General features: G+C 39.4%; 1 protein-coding gene across 3 annotated transcripts in view; it reads left to right on the top strand.

Moving 5' to 3' along the window:
* Positions 1 to 23,971, top strand: part of camkmt (calmodulin-lysine N-methyltransferase) — a 115,479-nt gene that overhangs the window by 948 nt on the left and 90,560 nt on the right. For all 3 annotated transcript variants that reach the window (XM_034152408.1, XM_034152409.1, XM_034152410.1), the window contains 2 exons: positions 2,177 to 2,355; positions 2,796 to 2,860. In XM_034152408.1, coding sequence (XP_034008299.1) covers positions 2,177 to 2,355; positions 2,796 to 2,860 — 244 coding nt within the window. The remainder of the gene's footprint in view (positions 1 to 2,176; positions 2,356 to 2,795; positions 2,861 to 23,971) is intronic.

Raw genomic sequence — 23,971 nt, 5'->3', positions numbered from 1 at the left:
TAAGCAATTGATTCATTGGTACTATGATCTGCTATGACATTGGACATAACTTGACGCTTAACCTTACTGTAACTTTATCATCAAGTAATTTAATAACAACATATTCCAGTTACTTTGTCACCAGTAAGAGTTTCCCTCTCTTCTCTCACAGGGGAGCTGTTAAAGTAGAGTTTATACTTTCTGCCATAGATGGGCATTATACAGACGTTGCACTCTGCTGCCAAGAAAAGCTCCCTGTAAAGGGGCCACCTTGCATTCTGCATTTCTTCCTCCTGGCGCAGTAATGACCCCAATATGGACTCCACCGAAATACATAGATGGATAGACACTGTAAATAGGACTTATGTAATGTAATGAATACGTTCAGGATGAAAAGATGTACAATCATACTGATCAAATCCTGTCTTTCAAATGCTTTGGACAAGGTTCAACACTGGCTGAACAACATTTGCTTACAGTTAAACGTAAAAAAAACAGTATGCATGATGTTCAGTAAACGACCAGTCAAAATCGAAGGATCCAACGTGTTTTTAAACGGAGCAGAAATAGAACTAGTCCCCCACTTCAAGTATCCTGGAGTCATAATGGACTCGAACTTGACTTTTAAGAAACATATCAAGAAAGTATCCAATACTATTAAATTCAACTTGCAACATTTTAAACAAATTAGACCCTTCTTAACTGTCAATGCTGCAAAGTCATACCTCCACTGTATGATTCTATCCCATATTGAATACTGTTTTACAAACTGGTCGTTTGCTTGTGCCACAAACCTTAAACCAATAGAACAGCTGTACAAGAGAGCTATCAAGGTGTTTCACAGAAAGCCATATGCATACCATCACTGTACCATCCTTGATTAACACAATTTCTTGAGTTTTGACAATTTTAAGTCTTTTAAAAGTATGTGCTTTATTTATAAATGTTTACATGGACTGGCCCCCCCTCCCTCCCTTAGGGGAATTCATCCACAAAAAACACACCGGGCGCTGCACTAGGTCAGAAACCAGAGGAGCCTGTGAAGTCCACCGTAGACGGACCACTTTTGGACAAAATGTCCTCTCCATTAAAGGCAGCTCATTCTGGAATAGCCTCCCAACTGAGATACGGGATTGTCCCACTCTCAATAGCTTCAAAGGTCAACTCACAGAATGGTTGAGAAACAAACAGATGTGTAATCACCGCTAAATGCACTTTAACACAGGGGTATCTCCTCTTGCACTTTAGGTCGCTCTTGTATCTTCTCTTGCACTTTATATGTCGTTGCTGCTATATTGTATTACCATGTCATAAATACTTGTGTATGCTGCTCTTGCTCTCTTGCACTTTTTGCACATCATGTATTTTGTTTTTGCTATGTTTGTAAAATGTAAACTTCTTAAATGTTTTATGTGAGGGACTGCGGATGGAAATGAGCTCAAAGCTAAATCTGGCACTGTTACACTTGACACATTTTAATGTTTTAAGTGTTCATTACTGTGCATTGTCCCTGCCAAATAAACGATTAAATAAATAAAATACATTATGTTTAAAGGTAGGGTAGGTAAGTTTGAGAAACCGGCTCGAGATACACTTTTTGTTATATTCCATGGAATGCTCTTAACATCCCGATAGCAATGAATATCTTAAGTGCTTTGACAAAAAATCCATAAAAAAATGTCATCTGTGGAAGCCGTAGTACTGTAAAAAGCACGACCAATCATTTTAGCCGGCCCGGCTAAAATAACTGGATGGCCTACCTGCCTGTCAGCCTTCCATCTGTGCACAAACTTATCTCGTGCCCTCATTGGTCATGTGCACGTTCGTGTGTGTTGGAGGAGGGGCTCTGTAAGGAAGTGGCAGATTTTCTCCGGTGGGGAATTTTCAAATTCTAGCGATCTCGAGCCGGTTTCTCAAACTTACCTACCCTACCTTTAAGTATAGACAACAACACAAACCATATTTAACATTAGTTAAGGTTCAGGATAACATGATGTTGTTATGGAACATTTGAAATGTAACATTTCTTTTGAATATTCATTATAAAGTATGGTCTTCCAAAGGATTTCTTGTATGTTGGACTGAAACCTCACGCTGCCAAAACATTAAAACAAATGTTGAGACTTTACAGCAAATTGAATATGATAAATGCTCCAGTTGAGAGATGTGCTATTAACTTTCCTATATTACCACGCAGGTGTTGCGTCAGAAGCAGACGGACGCTCCAGAGGTCAAACAGGTGTCAGTCCGCAGGTTTGCAACGTTTGACCTTTTCAGCAGGAAGAGGCTTCTGACTCAAGACCCCAGTGATACCTCAGACGACCAGTGGGTGGAGTACAGAAGTGTCTTCTTTCCCGAGTACAGTGCCTTGCTCAGGTACACACACATGAATGGATCCATATAAGGCTCTAGTTTCAAACTGGCACAGATGAAGCACAGCGACCAAACAAGGGGTCGTTTCATGATAACACAGGATTTAACACGTTGCAGGTTCATAAAGTGTGGTGTTGCTTTTACCATTAAGGATAGAAGAGCAAAGTATCTACAAGGACAAACCATACAAGAGATGATGTTATTAAGTCATTACCTAAACAACACGTTTTGATATAGTGATTAAAATGCTGTTGAATTAAACTTTATTTGTCTCAATGTTGCTTTTTTATTTTCCAAACTCTTATTCAATGCAATTGAGATTTGAAAATAAATACATGCTGACTTATCTTGTTAATTTCCTTTTGTTATAATGTATTTAAGAAGAAACAACAAATAGTATTCACCCATGCCGCTGTGTAATCCTCTTTATTTTTCTGTTTCAGGGACAACATGGGGCCTATCCGAGTTAACGAAGTGCTCAACAGTTTTGACAACACCGGTAATGTCTGTAAGTACCTACTTGATCTTACTACTACTTGCATTGTGTTTTGAATATGGTCGAGTCAGTATTTTATTACTTTCACACAGTTTGTTTGACCTGCACTCACTTTTATCCCATCCTCTCTCACACACACACACACACACACACACACACACACACACACACACACACACACACGCTCAAACTCTGGGTTAGCCTCATGCTGTGTGCTGTTAGTGTTTGATTGATGGTTTGATGCGGGTGGTTTGATTCCATCTCTTTGAATGGTAGTACGTCTCTTGTGTGGCTTCTGATGCGATTTATCATGTATGCTCATTCCTCCCAACTACCTTCAAATGTCCTTGAGAAGGAAAGTGGGCTTCAGTCTTCTTATTCTCTCAGTCGACAGTGATGAGTGGTTTGGGAGAAAGGTAAGAGCGTGACTCAAACAGGGGTTTGCAAATGCTTTATGATATGAAGTGGAATATGATCACCTGAAACACAAGAGCCTTGGCCTCACCTTCATTCTGTCAAGTTTCTCTGAGGCATTTAGCTCAACTTCTGGTTGAGTTGGGTTGTATTCTGCTCTATTCAGTTATTGCTTATTGCTATATTTTTACAATCCTTTTGTAGAGCTTTTTCAATCAGACATGCATGACTGCTGTTTACCTGAGTGAATCAGTTCTGTCAGCTACAAACATTCGGATTGTTTATGAGATTAAACTCCTTTAAAATGACTTATAAGCATGCACATTTCAAGTTAATTGCATGTGTATTAACTATATACACTCAGTAGCTACTTTAAACATGTTCACCCAAATCATTTATTGAAATCCAATACAACGTTTCTCACCTGAAGTTTACTTTTGTGATGCCTATAAAGTTTTTTTTGACACTCAAAGGTTACATTTGTATGTTTAGCATGAGGTATAGGTTTGTAATATTCTGCCTATCTTATGTATATTGATAGTAATAACAAGGAACTCTCAATATAATGTTGTGCAGTACAACACCACTGCAAACTACATCCTCAATAATTCATACGTCATTTAATGTCCACCTTTTGGAAAATGTGAACAACAACTGAACTTAATACACTTCATGAAGGTATCATTTGTGGCAGAGCTGTTGCATTAGATTGTCCAGGTTGACCTAATAAAGTGGCAACTGAATGCATGTTGTGTTTATTTGTAAGTTGCATTCAAAGCCATACAATACATCTTTATAGTCAAGTTAATTAAAATGTGTCTTTTGATTACACCTCAGCCATATCAAATATTGAAACAATGCTCAGTATCATTGGAAACAACAGCATATGCATTGATAGAGCTGCTTCTTTGATGATATGATGTATATTATGAAGTTGTTTAATACTTTTCTCTGTGTAGGTCCATCTTCACAGGCATGTGTTGGGTTAGGACAAAGGTCATGGGTTAGTGCTAACCAGCCAGATGGCTCCATAGGACTCGGGGTCAGAGGTGAAGGTCATGGCCAGAGGCTACTTCATTGCACACTGGGATCAGACTATATAAGTCATGACAGAGCTCAGCGGCAGCTCTCATTCCAACCTGCTAGAACGGATAATCCCTATTCTCTTCAAGGAGACAATAGGATCAATACCTTTTCCTTTGTAGAGAGAAAATGGAGAGGTCATCATGTTTTTGCCTTGTGGCACTCTAGCAACCTTCACTGTGTTTGTGATTTGCATTTGTCCTTCCCTGTCTTTCTTCCTCTTCGTCCTCTAATAGTGACTTCTCTCTTCCCTCATTTCTTTTCCCCTCTCATGACTTACAGTATAACCCTTCATCCCTCTTTCCCATTCCACCCCTCTTACCATTCTCTCCTCTTTCTTCCTTCCACCCCCTCCATCCCTCTCTCCTCCCAGCTGGAGTCGTGCTTGGCCAGATGGGTAACTGAGTTCCTGACTTGGCCGGTGGATTAGCACAGCCGGACATGAGAGCATAAAGGTGGGGAGAGGAGAAAAGGGGTAGAAGGGGAGATGGTGTGTGTGTGTGTGTGTGTGTGTGTGTGTGTGGTGTGTGTGTGGTGTGTGTGTGTGTGTGTGTGGTGTGTGTGTGTGTGTGTGGGTGTGTGTGTGTGTGTGTGTGTGTGTGTGTGTGTGTGTGTGTGTGTGTGTGTGTGTGTGTGTGTGTGTGTGTGTGTGTGTGTGTGTGTGTGTGTGTGTGTGTGGTGTGTGTGTGTGTGTGTGTGTGTGTGTGTTGTGGTGTGTGTGTGTGTGTGTGTGTGTGTGTGTGTGTGTGTGTGTGTGTGTGTGTGTGTGTGTGTGTGTGTGTGTGTGTGTGTGTGTGTGTGTGTGTGTGTGTGTGTGTGTGTGTGTGTGTGTGTGTGTGTGTGTGTGTGTGTGTGTGTGTGTGTGTGTGTGTGTGTGTGTGTGTGTGTGTGTGTGTGTGTGTGTGTGTGTGTGTGTGTGTGTGTGTGTGTGTGTGGAGAGCCACTAGCAACGGGACCTCGTTCGTCGAACAATGAGCCAGCCATCTCCCTCCTGTTCTCCATTCCATGTTTGGGACTAGTAATGCGTGAGATCAATTAGGATTGGTTGAGAGGAGGCTTTGAAAGGCCCAGAGGTGACCCTGTCAGAGCTCTGGGGTATATTTTTTGGGATGGGAGTCAGGGAGAAACCCCTCTAAATACACAAACATACACACAACTACTTACCTTTACCCCTCACTAAGATATAGAGCCACACACTCATACTTCCACACAGTCTTGCTAATGAACACATATTCACTTTGCCCACCATCCCACCCTCTCCACCTTTCCTGTTATCTTGATAATCCCCCCTAACCCTGAGGTGTGGACAAGCCCAAATCCTAGGGGTCCTTGTCCTCCTGAATAGCGGGCTAAAAAGCCTGGCCGGATTAGCCCACTGCCTCTAAAATGTGTGGACTCAGCTTAAAATTGCTATCCCCTCTCAGCATGACTCGCTCTGCCGGCTATTGTGCTTGTGCCACCACTGTGCATATATGTGAACAATATGTTGTTTCTTAAGGTGACGATAAGCTGGAGTCAATGGTTTCATTGCAAGACCAGAGGAGCGGCCAATGAGTCTCAATGAAGATGTTTTAGGAAATGGAGAGCGTATGTTAGAGATGACATCATATCAATTAAAAGACTTTTAAATATTTGGGATTTAATGTCACTTATGCCTAAGCCTATTGTGCCTTTTATTTATTTTGAAAAAAGATTTAAGTCCTAACAAAAATACATACATTTGGTTCAATGTAGAATGTAAAATGTGTAAAATACAGCCCATTACGTATTGTATATCAGGCTGTACTGTAACACAGTGCTTGTATTCGTACAGAAATACTTAATTGGGCACAAATAACTAAAAGTAAAACAATACAATCGATAAACTAAATGAAGGCTTTAATGCCAAGGGGATCTATAAATCAGAACATTATCAATATAAACTCTGATCATATTGTATGTCATACTCACAGTGGGAGACCATATTTTAAATCAGTAGTATATGTAGAAAAACTATATATATATAAATAAAAACGTTTTGGGTTGATTTGTAGGTGTGAAGTAATTGAAGTGGTAAACATTTTTTATCTTCTGTTATTAAAAAACCTGTCACTCAAACTTTGAATTGTTTTGATAAATTAGTACTCTAAGCATATAAAAATATATTTGGACCTAGTTTGTATGACGTTAATTTGGTGTTAGGACATTATTCTTATTATAATTATGATCTTGTTGCTCCTTTCAATCAAGGCTTTTTGTGTAAAAATGTGCCCTCATGCTGCTACTGATGTTGGTGCTCTCTCTCTATTAGTTTCTTTTGGGCAACCCCCATTTATCTGCATCAGGTCTGATGGTGCTCACACCCCTTCTGATCCGATCTCTCTTTTTAAAAATGTGAACTCGTAAAAGTTAGTCTAAGTTAAGAGTTTTGTACCTGGGTAATTTACAGCACGCAGGTAGTAACAGACAGTTGACTTTGGTTCGTTTCACACTCAAGTACAAAGCCCCCCCTCTGGTGGTGATTCAAAAATCAGTGTAGTTACATTTGTAACTCGTTATTTGTTGTCAATGAATAATTGGCCCTATTTCAGACTGTTCTTGATCACTTTGAACTATTTGAACCCTGAACTTCCGACCTTCCTTTAGCTGACGGCGGGGGCTTGTAATTGTAAGAGAGCTTTGTGCGGCCGTTGTTTGGGGTTTTAGGGGTGCTTGTTTCCTGCTAGGGATCAGGATTTAAGGACACAATACAGGCCCTTGGGGTTGGGTGACTAAGAATGCATCAGAGGAGGTGTGTGCATGTGTGTGTGTGTGTGTGTTTGAGAGGGTTTAGGAAGAGCTTGTTGACATTGCAGGGCTTTTGGTAAGGGGGCTTGTTGGGCTGTGGGGTTACTTGCTGGGTTCATTTAGCAGGGAGAGGTTACCGTGACACACACACGCTAACAACTTACTTTTTCTGCGTGTTATAGTGTTTAGTATGTTCCACTGCAGTTAAGCTCAGCCTCATTTAGACAAATGCTTTCCCCTTTCTTGTATTAGTGTTTGTGTGTCTTTGTGTGTGTTTAATCAAGAGCCAAGCATCCTAATGAAGCCTTCTTCTCTACAGCTGTCATTGTCTGAATGGCTTCTCCTTTCAGCCTCTCACTCATCCCTATTATCTCCCATAGACTTCACTGGTAAATGCTAAGCCCTGAATGTTTGAGTGTTAGGAGGGGAGGGGAAGTTTCTAGCTGGTAATTTCTGTGTGCACATCCGGAGTTTAGTCTGGTATGTGACTGTTTGTAACAGGAGGATGTTTACAACATGAAAATAGGGCTGGGTGGTATAGAAAAATCATATATATCACAATATTTCTGATTTTAAATAGCTCATTATTATAGAGTTGAATATAAGTGCTTTCACAAAATATTCACACATGATATTTTTGATCAATAATCATTAGTGATGTGGATATAAGGGCTATGTGGCTAAAGACAAATAAAGAACACTGTCTGTTCGGTTAAGAATATGTCATCAATTTACCGTTATGCAGCCTTTGAAACTAGAAAAAGAAAGGTATGGATATTGCGATCTCTGAAATGTTTGAGGAGTCTCGTATCACGATAATGAGATATTTATAATTTGCCTAGACTACGTGCTGAAGGAATAAATGCTAGTATAAGTAATATGTTTAATTACCCAATAAGCCAATGATCATTCTACATAACAGACTTGTGTTCTTGTCACTTCCTGTTGCAGTCTTAGACAGGTGTGTGTGTGTGTTTTCTGTATCCAGTGGATCTGTCACATTCATGTGTGCGTGTTTAATGTGTTGTACCAGAGTCTCAGTTTTCTTAGTAACTGTTTGTGAGTGTGTGTGCATGCACTTCTAACCGCGTGCATGTGTGTGTGTGTGTGTGTGTGTTGTAATAGGTGCCCCCCGTAGTCTTCCCTTGTGCCAAGCCTTTAGCGGAGCCCTGTTTGCATAATTATGCTAATTCATTGTGCCATGGTGCTAATTAGACCTTGTTAGACAATAGAGCTAGACTCGGGGCTGGCAGGCGCACACACACACACACACACACACACACACACACACACACACACACACACACACACACACACACACACACACACACACACACACACACACACATGCTCAGACTGTTGTGTCAATGACAAGGTTTGCGGTCCCCCTCTGCGCTGTTTATAACGTGCTCTCTATAGAAATGGTTCTCTACTGGTGTGCTGTGATCTGAGCTCAGGTGTCTCTTACGTTTTTCATTCAAGCTAATGGAACAGAAATCAATATGAAACAAAACACAAACTTCCTCACAATCTGAAAAAAGTCCAGTCATGTTATTATACATTCTGACAATAACCAATACTACTTTAGAAGTATTCTTTTGGTTGACCGTCTGATTTGACGAGTCAGTCCTGGACCCTTTATTAGGTACAATTTGTATTATTTCTAGAAGAACTGTCAGATAGAAGACCTTTATTTTCCAAAATGCATCGTATTATTGGTATTTAAATGTTCATACGAATGGAAAACATGAAAAAGTTGTACTGTAATGACATAATAACCTTATCTGGTGTCTTGAGGTTTTACTCGTAGTGCAACGCATATCCAAGAAACATGTTTCAGGAGAGATTGAACACATAGTTACAGGAGGACAAAAAAGGTTTTGCAGTTACAGATTTGTTTTAAAAAGATGACCCCAGCCTCTCAGCCATTGTAGGTTAACATGCTGTGGTATGATGAAGAGTATCCTAATTCTGTTTTGTATCACTTTTTGAGCTGCACTATTTTTCGTTTTTACAAGACAGGCTAAATGTTAACGACATGGTCAATAAATGTGGCTAACCCAACCACACACTTAATGATTCCTCAACCTCTTCTGTCAGCATGCATGTTAAATAAATGGTGTGGTTTTTAAATAAAAATGAGTGTTTGATTAACACATTTCAAAGAAGCCAAATGAGTCGCACAAAGCACAATTAGGATGTTTGCTTCTTTTGTTTGTTCTTAAGAGTTGGATAAAAATGACAGACTGAATTGCTTCATTTTTAGCCATTGCCACAATAATTGTTTCTAAGTCAATAATTTAACCACTAAACACAAAAAGACAGTCGCACAGTAAGTGGATCTGGCTCTTCAAGTGTGTATGCACATGTGCCTGTAGTGTGTGTCACTTTGTGGTGCAGGAGTGGGGGTTGGAGGTAGTGTAAGCAAGACTTGAGTGGCTTGAGGGCACATTGAAAGAGTTGCCGGTTGACTTAATTGAAAGTAATTGATTTTCGCTTCTGTAGCCTTGTCTCCTCCATCCGCTCACTGGAGGAAACAAGAAACAGGGACTTGCCTGCAGTCTTGTTGGGTGCTGGAAGCTTCTCGACACTCGAGAAGTAAACAGTCGTCACACTTCATCTCAACACAACTTGAAGCTAATGTGCAGATGCAGACATAGATGTTTATGTGCATGCATACTAACACAAGTGCAAGCTGAAATTCCCTGCAGTAAACCACCATTGTGACTGTCAGCACAATAGGGATTGAAGGTGAGCCGTCGGGTGTAACTTTGCTCAGGGAGTCGTGTGTGTGTGTGTGTGTGTGTGTGTGTGTGTGTGTGTGTGTGTGTGTGTGGTGTGTGTGTGTGTGTGTGTGTGTGTGGTGGTGTGTGTGTGTGTGTGTGTGTGTGTGGTGTGTGTGTGTGTGTGTGTGTGTGTGTGTGTGTGGTGTGTGTGTGTGTGTGTGTGTGTGTGTGTGTGGTGTGGGGTGTGATGGTGTGTGTGTGTGTGTGTGTGTGTGTGTGTGTGTGTGTGTGTGTGTGTGTGTGTGTGTGTGTGTGTGTGTGTGTGTGTGTGTGTGTGTGTGTGTGTGTGTGTGTGTGTGTGTGTGTGTGTGTGTGTGTGTGTGTGTGTGTGTGTGTGTGTGTGTGTGTGTGTGTGTGTGTGTGTGTGTGTGGCATGTGTACTATTACCAGCAAGCGGTGGGGATTAAGTTCAGGAAATGAGTAGAGCGTTAAAGGTTGCTTCCCTGCCCAGTGCTTTTGCATTGTCACTGCCGCTAATACTCAGCTAATTACAAGGACATACTTTAACAGCAAGCTCAGCCCGTAACCCCTCATGTCTCTCCACCCCGCTCCCTCCCTTTCTTAGGTTACCCCCTCACCCTAGAATTAGGGGATGGAATGAAAGAGAGAAAGAAAAGAGAAAGAGTAATGACAGGTCTCTCCCCTCCCCAAAAGCTCGCCCTCCCTCTGGACGGATACAATTATTGGATTTTTCTCCATTTAAGTCACCCAACCCCTATGTGCCCCTCCTGGCAATGTCCCCTATGGTGCCTAAGCTCAGCATACACTGGCCCCTCCAACCATGTAACACACACACAAAGAAAGAGAGGGAGTATATAATATCATTGAGTTGTGATTAACAGTTTGGAAATGGGCTATCAACCAGAAGGCCCTATCGCCAACGTACAATATACTTCCTCCTGTTAGCTTTAAGGCTTTTATTCATTCAAAAGGCCTTTCTTAAGTTTGAAGAAAAGTGCTTGAGTCACGCTGTTCATACCTTTTGTAGCACAAGTATTTTATACGTTGCCATGACTACTCTAATCATAGCTAGCAATCTTCATTTCTCTTTAAAAATAAGTCATTCTTTTATATAAAACTAAACTTTGTGTTTAAAGAAAATCATACATCCCCACCTGCAGTCCTAATAATGAATTCCCACTTGACATAACAGATCCTTAGGTAACAAATCTAAAGCATTTGAAGCATGTGCGCAGTACAGTGCAATATGTATCAATGGATCTAGCTGAGCCTTTTTCCTTTATACACTAACTTTGTCTCGCAGTGTGTCTATATGCATAGTTGTGTGTACCATGAATGTATGCACACACACACACACACACACACACACACACACACACACACACAAATGCTGTGGGTGTGCTTACATTAGAGAGCTAAGTGATTAGTGCATTGTTGTTAATTTGGCTCTCCTCCCTCTTGTACCCATGAAGTGCACCATGGGTACTTCCAAAGGCACAAGTGCACACATGAAAGTGCACAAGTGTGTGTGTGCTTGTTTATGTGTGTGCAAGTGTGTGTGGTAATGTCCCTGATGATGTTTTAAAACAAATAGATGATTAATGTGATTAGTGTGTTGGTCGGGGAGTGAAACGGCTGTAGTAAATGGCTACATGGTCATATGGGAATACGCTTGGCTCCACTCCAAACACTTTGTGTGTGTGTGTGTGTGTGTGTGTGTGTGTGTTTCAGTATTTCCTTGCTTTGGATTGGTTTCACCATTTTCTCCCGACTTAGTGCTTTAAAAAATAATTCTGTAGTTAAAGAAGTATCCTCAACATAAAACATAATTAGTTTAGAAAGGAAATGTTTTCTAGTGAGGCATTTTTCTAAAACAAGGAGGGTCATGCCTCTATTTTTCACAATTTGATTCACCAGAACCTTTTTGGGACCTTATGAAAGGTTTTAAGAGATCTGTGGTCGACTCTTTGGGTTATCATACCTCTGAGCTAGTACTTCAGGACTTTATCCTCTGTTTGATTTACAGTCTGAGATAAACATGCAAAAATATACTGAGGTATGATAAGTACAAGTATCATTATATCAACCCTTAGATCCTAAGTGTTTCCTCAAAAAGCCCCAACAGAGACGTGGAGCAGCCTTCAGCCTGTCAACACGTCTTCGTTGACAGTGCTAATGTGTTTGTTATTTAGCTAAAGAGCCATTAACTTGAACGTGTCTCACTATACAGCTTTAATGCTCAAACTGCTTCAGTAGTTGTTCACTCTGTCAGTCTCTTTCTGTCTGGAGACCCCCTAAATAGCCCCACTGGGGCCTTTAACTGTCAGTTGGCTGTGCTAACACTAAAGTAAGTGTTGACACTAATGGCTGTGCTAAATGCTAATGGGAGCTAGCGTGGGCCTCTGAGGGGAAAGTTAACTGATTTTCAAGTGGCCCCTTGAGAGAGTGCCCTAATCGCTAACTAGCAGTAGCATCTCTCTGGGGCTTTTGGGGCTATATAACTGCAAGCTGCCATATTGTGCGGTGTCTTTACTCCATCATTTGGAAATATGATGGGAAAACAAATGAAAGGGGCTTTTGTTTGTGTTTGATATGAGATATGGAAGACAACACAGTTGAATTATATGAAACACTGCAAGTTAAACATTTGAATATCCTAATAGTTATATGGCTTTTAAGTTTTAGTCATACTTTACATTCACCCACTCCACACACACCTCTTTTACTTGTATTCTGTCCGCTTACTGTATCTTTCCACAGCAGACCATGGTGCCACGGACATTTGTGTTTGCCCACTGAGGCTGAAATACTCTCTCTCTGGACATGGAGATGCCTGGTCATAATTGTCTGTAATTGATCACATAATGGTCTGAGTATGACATATAAAAAACATTGAAGTCAATATCTTGCCCTGTTTGTCACAAAGTCAGATTACTAATTAACTTTTTTTTTTTTTTAAATATACTTTTTATGACCAGTGCAGTCCTCAGATTATGGATCATATGCCTTTCCCTAACAAGTGCACACACTTAATGAAATGTATTGATTTTTTGCCAAATTTGCCAATTTGTCACAGCATTGATTGGTTAATAATGTATGAAAGTGCCTCTGTCTTTTGCACGGAGTTCAAATGTGCACAGTTGTTAGAAGAAGAGCTTGCCTTAACAAAGATTTGAGAAGAAAAACACATAAAAAAGCATGTCAAGTCCATTTTCTGATATAAAAAATATCACTATTATACATTTTTGGGATATTAAGAACAGGTACTGTAGTAGAAACAAAGACAAGATGATACCTTTTCAAACGTTGTGTTTTACTCTCTTCACCTCCTTATCTTTAAAGATTCAGGGGAGCAGAGCTGATATACCTCCAGGTTCTGATGTTGATTTTTGAGGCTGATATTTACACATACACAACAAACGTGTGTGTGTGTGTGTGTGTGTGTGTGTGTGTGTGTGTGTGTGTGTGTGTGTGTGTGTGTGTGTGTGTGTGTGTGTGTGTGTGCGTTTGGTTTGCTATACTTGTGAGGACCACTTATTGAGAAACAACTCGTTCTGTGAGGACATTTTTGGTTGTGAGGACCTTTTGGGTGGTCCTCACTAAAACAATGCTGAAATACTCCCCTGAAGGCCTGAACAACATGCTGTGTAATTTTCAGCAAAAGTCCCAACAAGAATAGTAACTATGGAAATGGTCGTTTTCTCCTGTGCTCTTGGGCTCCAACTAGAGGACACACACATGTACTGCATCTACTTGTACTGCACATTTTCTGATTGATTGGTCACTGCAGTCACATTGCTTAACTAGGGAGGGGTAAGGAAGGAGGTGGAAATATAGTTGCAGGTGACCTGACAGAAGCCTGTTACCAGCTACATGTCAACCATGTAGAGGTTACAAATTAAATATAAATGACAAATCAACACAATTCATGATATAAAATACTTGCATACTGTGCATTATCAGTTAAGAATTATTAATCACTAATTATTTTCTGAAGATTTAAGAAGATATATGCCTCCCAAAGCATAGTAGTGATGTGCTTAAGTTTATTAAAAATTAAAATGTCCGCTATTATACAAAATGGAGTCTTTATTATAAAATACGCAATAGTATTTTTCCCCTAACCTTACTGTAAAATATATTATTGGTAAATGTTGAGTTTAAAAATTAAAGTTTAATATAAGATAATTGCTGGAACATATTGTTCTAGTTTATTTTCTGGAAGTATGTTAAAACTATGGCTGTCAAGCAATTACAAATATTAATCTAATGAATTATATGCTTTGTGATTAATTAATCTAAATTCATGTTAATAAATCAGATATAGCAATATTTGCTGTGAGAAGCATCTCAAGAGGTGGGAAGTAACTAAGTACATCTACTCAAGTACTGTACTTATGTACAATTTTGAGGTACTTATACTTTACTTGGGTATTTCCAGTTATGATAATTTGTACTCCTACCCCACTGCATTTCAGAGGTAAATGGAAATATAATCAAGTCTTAAATCAGACTTTAGTTCCACCTGGAGTAAATTCACAAGCTACCCTGCAGTATACAAAGTAATTAAAACTAGCTGCACCTTTACCAGCTTTGAGAACACTTTAATGATCAATCATTATAAAACATATCATATATATTATTCTGAAATGGACCAATCTGCACAATGACTACTTTTACTGTCGCTACTTTAAAGAGTTTACGAAGAAGTAGAAAATCTGAGTACTTTTACTCAAGTACAAGATCTGAGTCCTTCTACTTTTACTCAAGTACAACATCTGAGTACTTCTACTTTTACTAAAGTACAACATCTGAGTACTTTTCCCACCACTGCACACCTGACGTTACTCATAATTGTGGCAACAGAGCTATGAGTTTTGGCAGTGGAAAATATGAAGCCTTTTGGCCGAATGTTTGGACAGATCGCGATAAACTTATGAAAAGGAGCATTGTCTACATCGAGCCTTGTAATGTAACTATTTATCAAGTTGAAAACAATAAGATGTCTCTCTCAGTTCCTTAAATCCTCACCTTCTTCTCTTCTCCCATGTTGTTTTGTTACTAACCCTTTTGCCCTCTGTCTGTGTGAGTGGTTGGTGTTTCTTTCTTGCTGTATGGATGTGGCTCCCATCTTTAGGCCTCCCAATGCTGTCCCTGGTCCTGCTGTCCCTGCATGGCCCTGCTCCTCCTGCATCCCTCACAGCCATTCCCATTGTTTCATGCATTTACATACCATATTCTGTCTTTGCTTTCTAGTCTTGATACCTCCCTTGTGTATTAAACAGTATTATAAGCCATACTGTGTTATGTCCTAAGTATTCACTCTTTCAGGAAACTAAGGTTGCATTCACACCTAATAGTCCTCTTCTTTGGTGTGTTAAAACATTATAAACACATATAATGACAGACTGCAGTAAGGAGGGCTCTGATCAGATTGTACCACAGCCTTTTGTTGTACACAGGGGACCAGTGAGGTGAGCAGTCATAAGCAAATATAAATATATATATATACCAGCCTTTGACAACACTTTCATGATCAATCATTATAAAACATATCATATATATTATTCTGAAATGGACAATCTGAACAATGACTACTTTTACTGTTGCTGCTTTAACTATATTTTGATGATAATACTTTTCTACTTTTACTTGAGAAACATTTTGAATGCAGGACTTTTACTGTAACAGAGTATTCTTTTAGACATTATCTAAAGTTATCATTATCATTATCATTACTTTAGTATACTTTAGTATGATGATTAATTGAAAGGGGACCTACAATACTATGCAAAATGCACTTTTTGATGTCTGTTATACATAAATATGTGTCCCCGGTGTGTCAGGGAACTCACAAAGTGTCAGTAAACAAAACCCTCTCTCTTTTCCTTCGTACCCACACCTCTCTCTAAAAAAGGAGGGTGCTAACAAGCAGATCCAGAATTTTCGCTCCTATAACGTCATTGGCGACATCCGGCCGACGTGACACGTCCCAACCTATCATCTCCGGCACACGTAACACGTCCCAACCTATATTCTCCGGCACACGTGACACGACCCAACCTATCGTCTCTGTATACAGTCACAGCGCTGTGTGTCTGTGTATTCAGCAGGATGTCTGCTGGAGGCTTAGAGTAAAGTTGTTATATATAATACATATAATGGCACTGTTCTAGCGGTAAACACTTAAGAAAGAACATGTCAAGCTATGTGCTGTATCAGAAACAATGCGCAGCGTGTTTTGGGAGTAATACGCTGTGTGTTTACATTAGCAAGCATGCTAACACTCAGAGCTAACCATGGAGCTAACGCTGTAGGCTACTGGAGAGAATATGTGTAACGTAATGCCCTTGTGGTAAAGAGAAAGGTTTGAGCTCCATACTGTTTCAGAAATAAAGCTTGAAGTGGTTAGGAGCATAACATTGCATTTAATCACCGCAGCGTTTAATCAAATCAAATCAAGGTTTATTTATAAAGCACATTTATAAAGCACATTTAAAAGCGATTTTTGGTCGGGCCAAAGTGCTGTACATGTAATATTTTAGCTGAGCTTCTCCCCGTAGAAATCTCTCAGGGGAAAGCTGCGTGACGTGACTGAAGTCTATCCAGTATTTTACAGGTAGCCAATGCAGACGGATGAGGATGGGGGTGATGTGGTCAGAGGACTTGGTGCGGGTGATGATCCGGGCAGCAGAGTTATGAATGATTTGAAGTTTATTGAGGAGTTTGATGGGAAGGCCTGAGAGCATGGTATTACAATAGTCAATATGGGATGTGACGAATGCATGAACCAGGACTTCAGTGCTGGATTGAGACAGGGCGAAGTCTGGAGAAGAATGCAGTCCGAGTGATGTTTTTTTATGTGGGGTGCAAATGAGAGGGAGCTGTCCAGAATGACACAAAGATGTTGTGTTTGAGTTGTGCTCTTGATAAGCCATTACAACAGTAAAATAAGTGTCTCCTGTTCACCAAAACATACCCATCTGTTATGGAAAAATAAAGTATTCCAAAAGTATTCTAAAAGTAATCTGAATACGTTACTTTTTTAAGACACGTAACTATTCGGATTCGGATTACTTTCAGAGCCATGTATTCAGTATTCAGGAACTAACTACATTTACAAAGTAACCCTCCAAACCCTGTATATATATATATATATATATATATATATATATATATATATATATATATATATATATATATATATATATATATATATTACTGTATATCATAGAGTTAAGCTGAATAAGCCTCATACTGCTCTGTCCTGCCTCTTTCTTGTTGCAGAGGTCACAGCTTGGTCAGAGTGGGGGAGGGGAGGGCTATCAGGTGCACCTGCAGCTGCAGAAGCATGCTTTGCAAATGGAAGCTTTGAAGATGCACAGTGAAACGAGCCACAGCAATATTGCCATTTCTCCCGTTGTTGACTCCCTGAATCCTGATGCTATTTTTACATTTACTCAAGTACAAGATCTGAGTACTTCTACATTTACTCAAGTACAAGATCTGAGTACTTCTACATTTACTCAAGTACAAGATCTGTGTATATATATGTACAACATATCCAAACCTTTCAATTACTTCTTAAAGACTTGGTTTCAATTCCCAGTTCCTTGCAAACTTGCTAAAGAAAATGGAAAGACAACTAGGTTACTTTATGAATACATATTATCTATGTTGGTAATGGATGGTGGAGATGATCCAAGCCGTTTTTTAGATAAGCAGATTTCCTCAATTAACACAATTCAGGAAGGACTTGTCCAAGTCTGACATGGCATTCACACCTGAGTCGTTCACAGATATTCCATCCAGACAAGGAACTTGACACCAAAAAACTAAAACAGTAGCCATTAACTGTTAGCCGTTAGCTGTTAGCTGTTAGCACACAGAGATCACAGCTCCTCATATCTGTTCAGAAACTGGATAAAAGTTATAAATGTACAAACCAAAGACTGTCTGAGGTATGTTGGATACAGTCACTGCTTTACAGTATTTATGTCTGTAGGACGGTGTTGTGAGTGTTGACGGAGCAGATATGTTAACTTAGTCTAATCGATCAGATCTCCATTCAGAAATTCAACAAAATGATTCACGTGCACAATCTTCACTATGCTTCATCTAGACGTAGGCTACTTTACTTTAAATAACCTACATTTCTCTGCGCGCTTTCCCTGCACATCCACGTCTCCAAGTGTCACTCAAAAAGGCCCCATTCGTTTCATATTCTACTTTAAATAACCTACATTTCGTTGTGCTTACAGTTGTGTTGAACTATTAAATATACACTAATGGCTCTGTTACTCGATTTTATGTACTTGGTTGTGTTGGCTAAAATATTTGCTTGCTTAATTCACCGCTTCTGAATTGTGGCTATTGTAACCTTTTGCTCCGATTCTCCCTCTCTCACACTTTCATAACACTCTCTCCCTCTTTCTCTTTCTCTTTGCATTTGACCATCAACTAGCATTGCCTCAGATTCCAAAGGCTCAAGTTGGACCTCTTATCTCTGATAAGTTATAACCATCATAAAATGATGTATGTACTTGAAATTGGTCTGGATCAATTCTCAAGGAAATTACTGCTGGTCTGATTTGAACTATATCAATGTAGTTTCATATTAGACCAGCAGCAGTTCTCACTACAAGGGTTAAACACACTTTTTTCATTTATCAAGGGTAGCCAACACTATGTCAGTGTGAAACTGCTGTCATTGTATTGTTGGGCAAAGAGCCATTGAACATTTGGACCTGTATTAAGGAAGCATATTAGATAGTTAGGTATTACTTGTTATACATTAGTAAAAGGGGTTTGTTTTCAGAGATAGCTCTAATATTTTCAATAATCGAATGAGGCAATCATCTGAAGATAAAATCATAGAAATTGTGAAAATTCAAATAACATAAAATTGTCCTGCAAGGTTAATAGAATAATAACAAGATATTAATCATTAAATGCATTGTCAATATATAGATGGATAGATAGATAGATAGATAGATTGATGGATAGATGGATAGATGGATAGATGGATAGATTGATTGATTGATTGATTGATTGATGGATAGATAGATAGATAGATGATTATCCATCTATCTTAGATAGATAGATAGATAGATACAGTTTTACTGACCCTGTTCATTCTTAATATATATATAGTTATTAAATAATATTTTAATTTAAAATGTCTAGAAAATTGTATAAATGGTAAATGGAAATATATATATATGTGTGTATATAATTGTGCACTCATTTTTATTAAACAAAAGATAGAGAGTAAAATAGATTTTAAGTTCTGTTGAGATATTGCTCAGAATGCATTTAAACCATACTGCATGTTCCTCTGTGCCTCTGTGTTTCAGGGGTGTGAAGTCCAGGTCAGGGTGGGGGAGGGGAGTGGTTAATCAAGAAGTTCATGCACATTATGAACCTGCAAACCTGCAGAGCAATTGAATACCACATTTGGCGCTAAAACTTCAAAGCAGCTAATGCTGCATTCATGCAATACAACAATTACAGTTTTACTGTCCCCGACTCAGTAAGAAGTCCCTATTACAGTTTCTACACTATGTTAAGTAATCTCTCCTTACAAATAGTTATTAGGGATAGTTATTTCAAGTGAGAGCAATTCACTTCATAAGAAATATTTTGGTTTTGAAACATTTTGCAAACTCCAACATGAAGACGCAATGTACTTTACATCTGCACCTGAACGCATCATTACAAACATGGATCGGCACCATAGACTATGATCGGCACAGAAGAAGATTACTGAGACTGAAGCAGCTCCACATGATGTGTGAAAGAAGCAACACAGCAATGAGTAACGAATTACAGCAGGAAAAACACACAACTGCTCCAGGTAAGTGATATTTTATATATTTAACTATGTTAGGTTGTTTAATGTTTTAGCATTCTCCGGCATGAGTGGAACTGCTGAGGCTAGGCTAAACTCTAAATTAAGCTAACGTTAGCATGTAAGAGAGCAGAACACAAAGCGTAAGTCTCACATTTATTTTAATGTATGGTGTTGCATGTCAAATATATAAAATATGAATGCAAAAATGCATGCGTTTTTAACCTGACATCTAAAATAATTAAGGCAAGACTGTAACATCTAAAATGTTGCCTGATACATTTGTATATTTTTATCTAACTAATACATATGTAATCTCTACCATCTCAAACTACATACACTTACATTTATAAAATATATTATGCCTTTTATAATATATTTTGTTTGTTAAAATGGATGATGCTCTGACGTCATCACCCTCGCAAATTTGTCATATACAAAAAACTATAGGCTATGTTCAAACTAATTTCGTTCGTTCGGGTCGATATGTGTTGACTTTACTTTAAAATAGCAGATCTCTGTGACCGGATATAGTTTTTCGGTTTAGTGAGCATGTGTCTCTGCTCCGATCAGGAGTCACAGCCCGCAGCCCCCCTCCGATCGCATGACGTTAAATACATGACACTTTTCTCTGTGCGCAGCAAAACAAGCTCGCCAAAATAAGTTCACCACCAGTCTGGCAGTATTTTAAGGTGTCCGAAAATGACAATAAAATAGCGGTACGTGTGTGAAGCAGAAATACTGCAGCTCCACCCGCTGTGAGGGACTGGTGAGCGGAGCAAAACACACACTAAGAGTTAGACCTAACACACTTAGCTATTTTATCTACCTCTGGAACAAGTTAAACTAGTTATACATATATTTATTCTTCACTCATTACTGGATCAGTGAGCTGCATGAGATACTGACAGGCTGTCAGGAGAGAGGGAGAGAAGGAGAGAGGGAGAGAAGGAGAGAGGGAGGGAGAGAGAGAGAGAGCCAACCAATTAAAAGGACATGACAATATGTTTATCAGGTGGTTGCTTTTGTATTACTATGTAGTTGATATGTTGTTATTGTGAAGTGTTATAAGTTTGTACAGGAAATAAATACTGATTGCTTTCATTATTGATTGCAAATGGCATGAAAGATCATTCTAATGTTAAAGTAACTCTTAATGTCTGATGTTCGTTTCTCTCTTAACAGAGCTCTCACGACCCGAGCACAAGAGGCTTCATCCAGAACCTGCTGATACAGACGAGAGAGGGAGAAATAGAGTTAAAAGAGTAAGAGAAGTACTTCATTTTATTTCTGGTAGCAGTCAAACTAGTACTGAGTCCAACAGTGTCAGCCTTATTAAGGACTTATGTTAAATATTACTCAAAGATATCAGAAAAACATGCATTATTGTACCCTTGTACTAGGCTATTACCGTAAAGGCACTATTAATCGTCACCTGTATCGTGCAAGAGGGTCTAGCTGGATTGTTAATAATGGCCACTGATATTTATTTGAAGCTTAAAGTAGGCTATCAATTTGTGACTTTATTGCACTTAAATGCCTTTAATAATTATGAGTTTCAGTATTTAATGGTGTGCATTTAGACTGCTGTGTACCATTTTAATTCATTGAGGATTTTCTCAAAGGTAATTTGTTGTTTTCACAGATAATGGAAAGAAGAAGAAAGCAAAAAAAAAAATTGTGAAGCTTACTGCTTGGCAAGAGAGATATTGTGCCTAATGTGCTGTAAATAATACATATAGTTTCAGGTTTGTTAGTACAAGTAACCAAGGGTCTCCAGTGACAGGGCTCAGTTAATAATAACTATGTATCACTTTAACATTAATTATCCCAGAGCTTAGTGGTGCCATATAGAAGAAACCGTTGTTTTGTATATCACAATCATCAAGGTCTGTAATAAGAGCATGATGTTTGTAAAAATACCGTTCAGTTGACAAAGACAGTCCAACCTTGCAAATGTTTGATAGCTTAAATATACACTTGCATTGGGGCAACTTAGTGTGAAATAAATGTTTTGTCTTTGAATCATGAAAATAGATATCGTCTTTTATCATGGGTTTAAAAACTAAAGTATTGCTTTAAAGATGAGATTTGTACTATGATGTTTCCAACTGATTTTGATAGTATCTGTCAAACTTTTTCTTTTTACAGAATGTTGGTACCGATGAGGACTCTGACTCAGGTGGTGAATGCAGCGAATATGTCCCTTCGCAGAGCTCCTCCGACAGCGAAGGCCTCAGTAACGGTGAGGGTCCAAGTCAGCCGCCAGTCCATATAGTTGCTAAAAATCTCGTAAAAAAGATTGGCACAAGCCACCCTCAAAATGATAATGATGAACAGAAAGGTGAGGAAGATGTTGAGAAGGGGTCTACAATAACAGTGAAGAGCTGCACCAAGGGAGACAAAAGAAAATGGGACAAAAAGCATTACTGCATCTTTTGCAAACTCCCACAAAGTAAAATTGCACGTCATTTGGAAAGAAAGCACCACAGAGAAGAACTAGTTGCAAAAGCAACATGCTTACCTAAATCCTCCAAAAAAAGACGTCTGTTGTTGGATCGACTTCGTTATAAGGGTGACTACAACCACAACATAGCTGTTTTGCAGTCAGGACAAGGAGAGTTGGTGACTTCTAGGCAACCATCAGAAGAAGCGGATCCACATGGCTACTTGCCCTGCAACCATTGCTACGGCTTTTTCGTAAAAAGTGAGCTGTGGAAGCATGAGGTTTCCTGTAAAAAAAAATGTGGCCTACCTCAGGAAAAATCACAGAAAAGGAACAGAGTCCAAGCTGCAGCGTTGTGTCTCATTCCTGTCAAAGGAAATGCAACAGAGAGATGTTCGAAAATACTTTCCAGAATGCTGCATGATGACGTGTCTCTGGAGGTAAAATCTGATCCACTTATCTGTGAGTATGGGGACAGATTGTTGGAGAAGCATGGTAGCGATGCTTCTAAAGATGGATATGTCAGTCAAAAAATGAGGGAAATGGGAAGGTTTGTCATAGCTGCAAAGACACTTAACACATCGGTGAAAACACTTCAGGATATCTTGCTTCCTCCGATGTTCAAGTTGGCTGTTGATGCAGCTAAAAAGGCTTCTGGCTACACAAATGCAAAGTACCGTTATGATCGTCCATCTCTTGCTCTAAAGCTTGGACACACTCTGAAGACAGTTGGGGATATATTAATAGGGCAATACGTCAAAGGAGAAGATGAGGCAGGTGCCAACAGGGTGAGGAGCTTCCTGGGTCTAATCAGCTCAGAGTGGAACCATTATGTTTCACATAGGGCAAGGACTAATTTAGAAGAAAAGAAATGGAACAGAAAAGAAATGATTCCTCTCACTGAGGATGTACTCAAGCTTCAGAAATATTTGAAGTCCGTGGAGGAAGATGCAAGCGAGAAACTCGCCGAAGGTCCTGATCCCAAAGCCTACAGAATGCTGAGTGAAACCATCCTGTCACAAATCATACTGTTCAATCGCCGGCGCCAAGGCGAGGCAGCTAAAATGCTGCTTGATACTTATCACAGCAAAAACACAGAGGATTTGAATGAGGATGTGATGCAGTGCCTGTCCAAATTGGAAAGAGACCTGAGTAAGGAGTTCACAAGAGTTGTGATTAGAGGGAAAAGGGGTCGAAAGGTACCTGTGCTTCTGACAAAGCGGATGACCAAGTCACTAGATTTCCTTCTTGAAAACAGAACGCAAGAAAATGAGATTCTAGAAACAAACATCTATGTCTTTGCAACAGCAAACTCAGATTCCAACATCCGAGGTTCGGACTGTCTCCGAAAATTTGCTCAGTTGTGTGACGCCAAACATCCTGAGACCCTGACCTCCACTCAGCTGAGGAAGCAAATAGCGACTCTCATTCAGATAATGAACTTACAGGATCATGAGATGGATCAGGTCGCTAAATTCATGGGACACGACATACGAGTACATAGGGAGTACTACCGCTTAACTGAAAACACTATGCAACTGGCAAAGATGAGTAAACTCCTTATGGCCATAGAAATGGACACCAACGTGTACAAGGGGAAGTCTCTAGATGACCTTGACTTAGATCACGTCACGGCTCCGCCTATACTGCGTTAGTATAGATACTACCCCAGTTCCTAAACTGTAATGGAAATGCGCCATAAAGTGAGCCAGTCCTAACGAGGCCTAGCCATACCGAACTCTTGGTAAGCTTGCTTGGTGCCTATTTAGAACCACATTTTTATTTTAATTGCATTAAACTCTTAACTGTACAGCCCT

Source organism: Trematomus bernacchii, unplaced genomic scaffold, assembly GCF_902827165.1.
Source record: "Trematomus bernacchii unplaced genomic scaffold, fTreBer1.1, whole genome shotgun sequence".
Classification (NCBI taxonomy): domain Eukaryota; kingdom Metazoa; phylum Chordata; class Actinopteri; order Perciformes; family Nototheniidae; genus Trematomus; species Trematomus bernacchii.
This window is presented reverse-complemented; position numbering and strand designations above follow the sequence as displayed.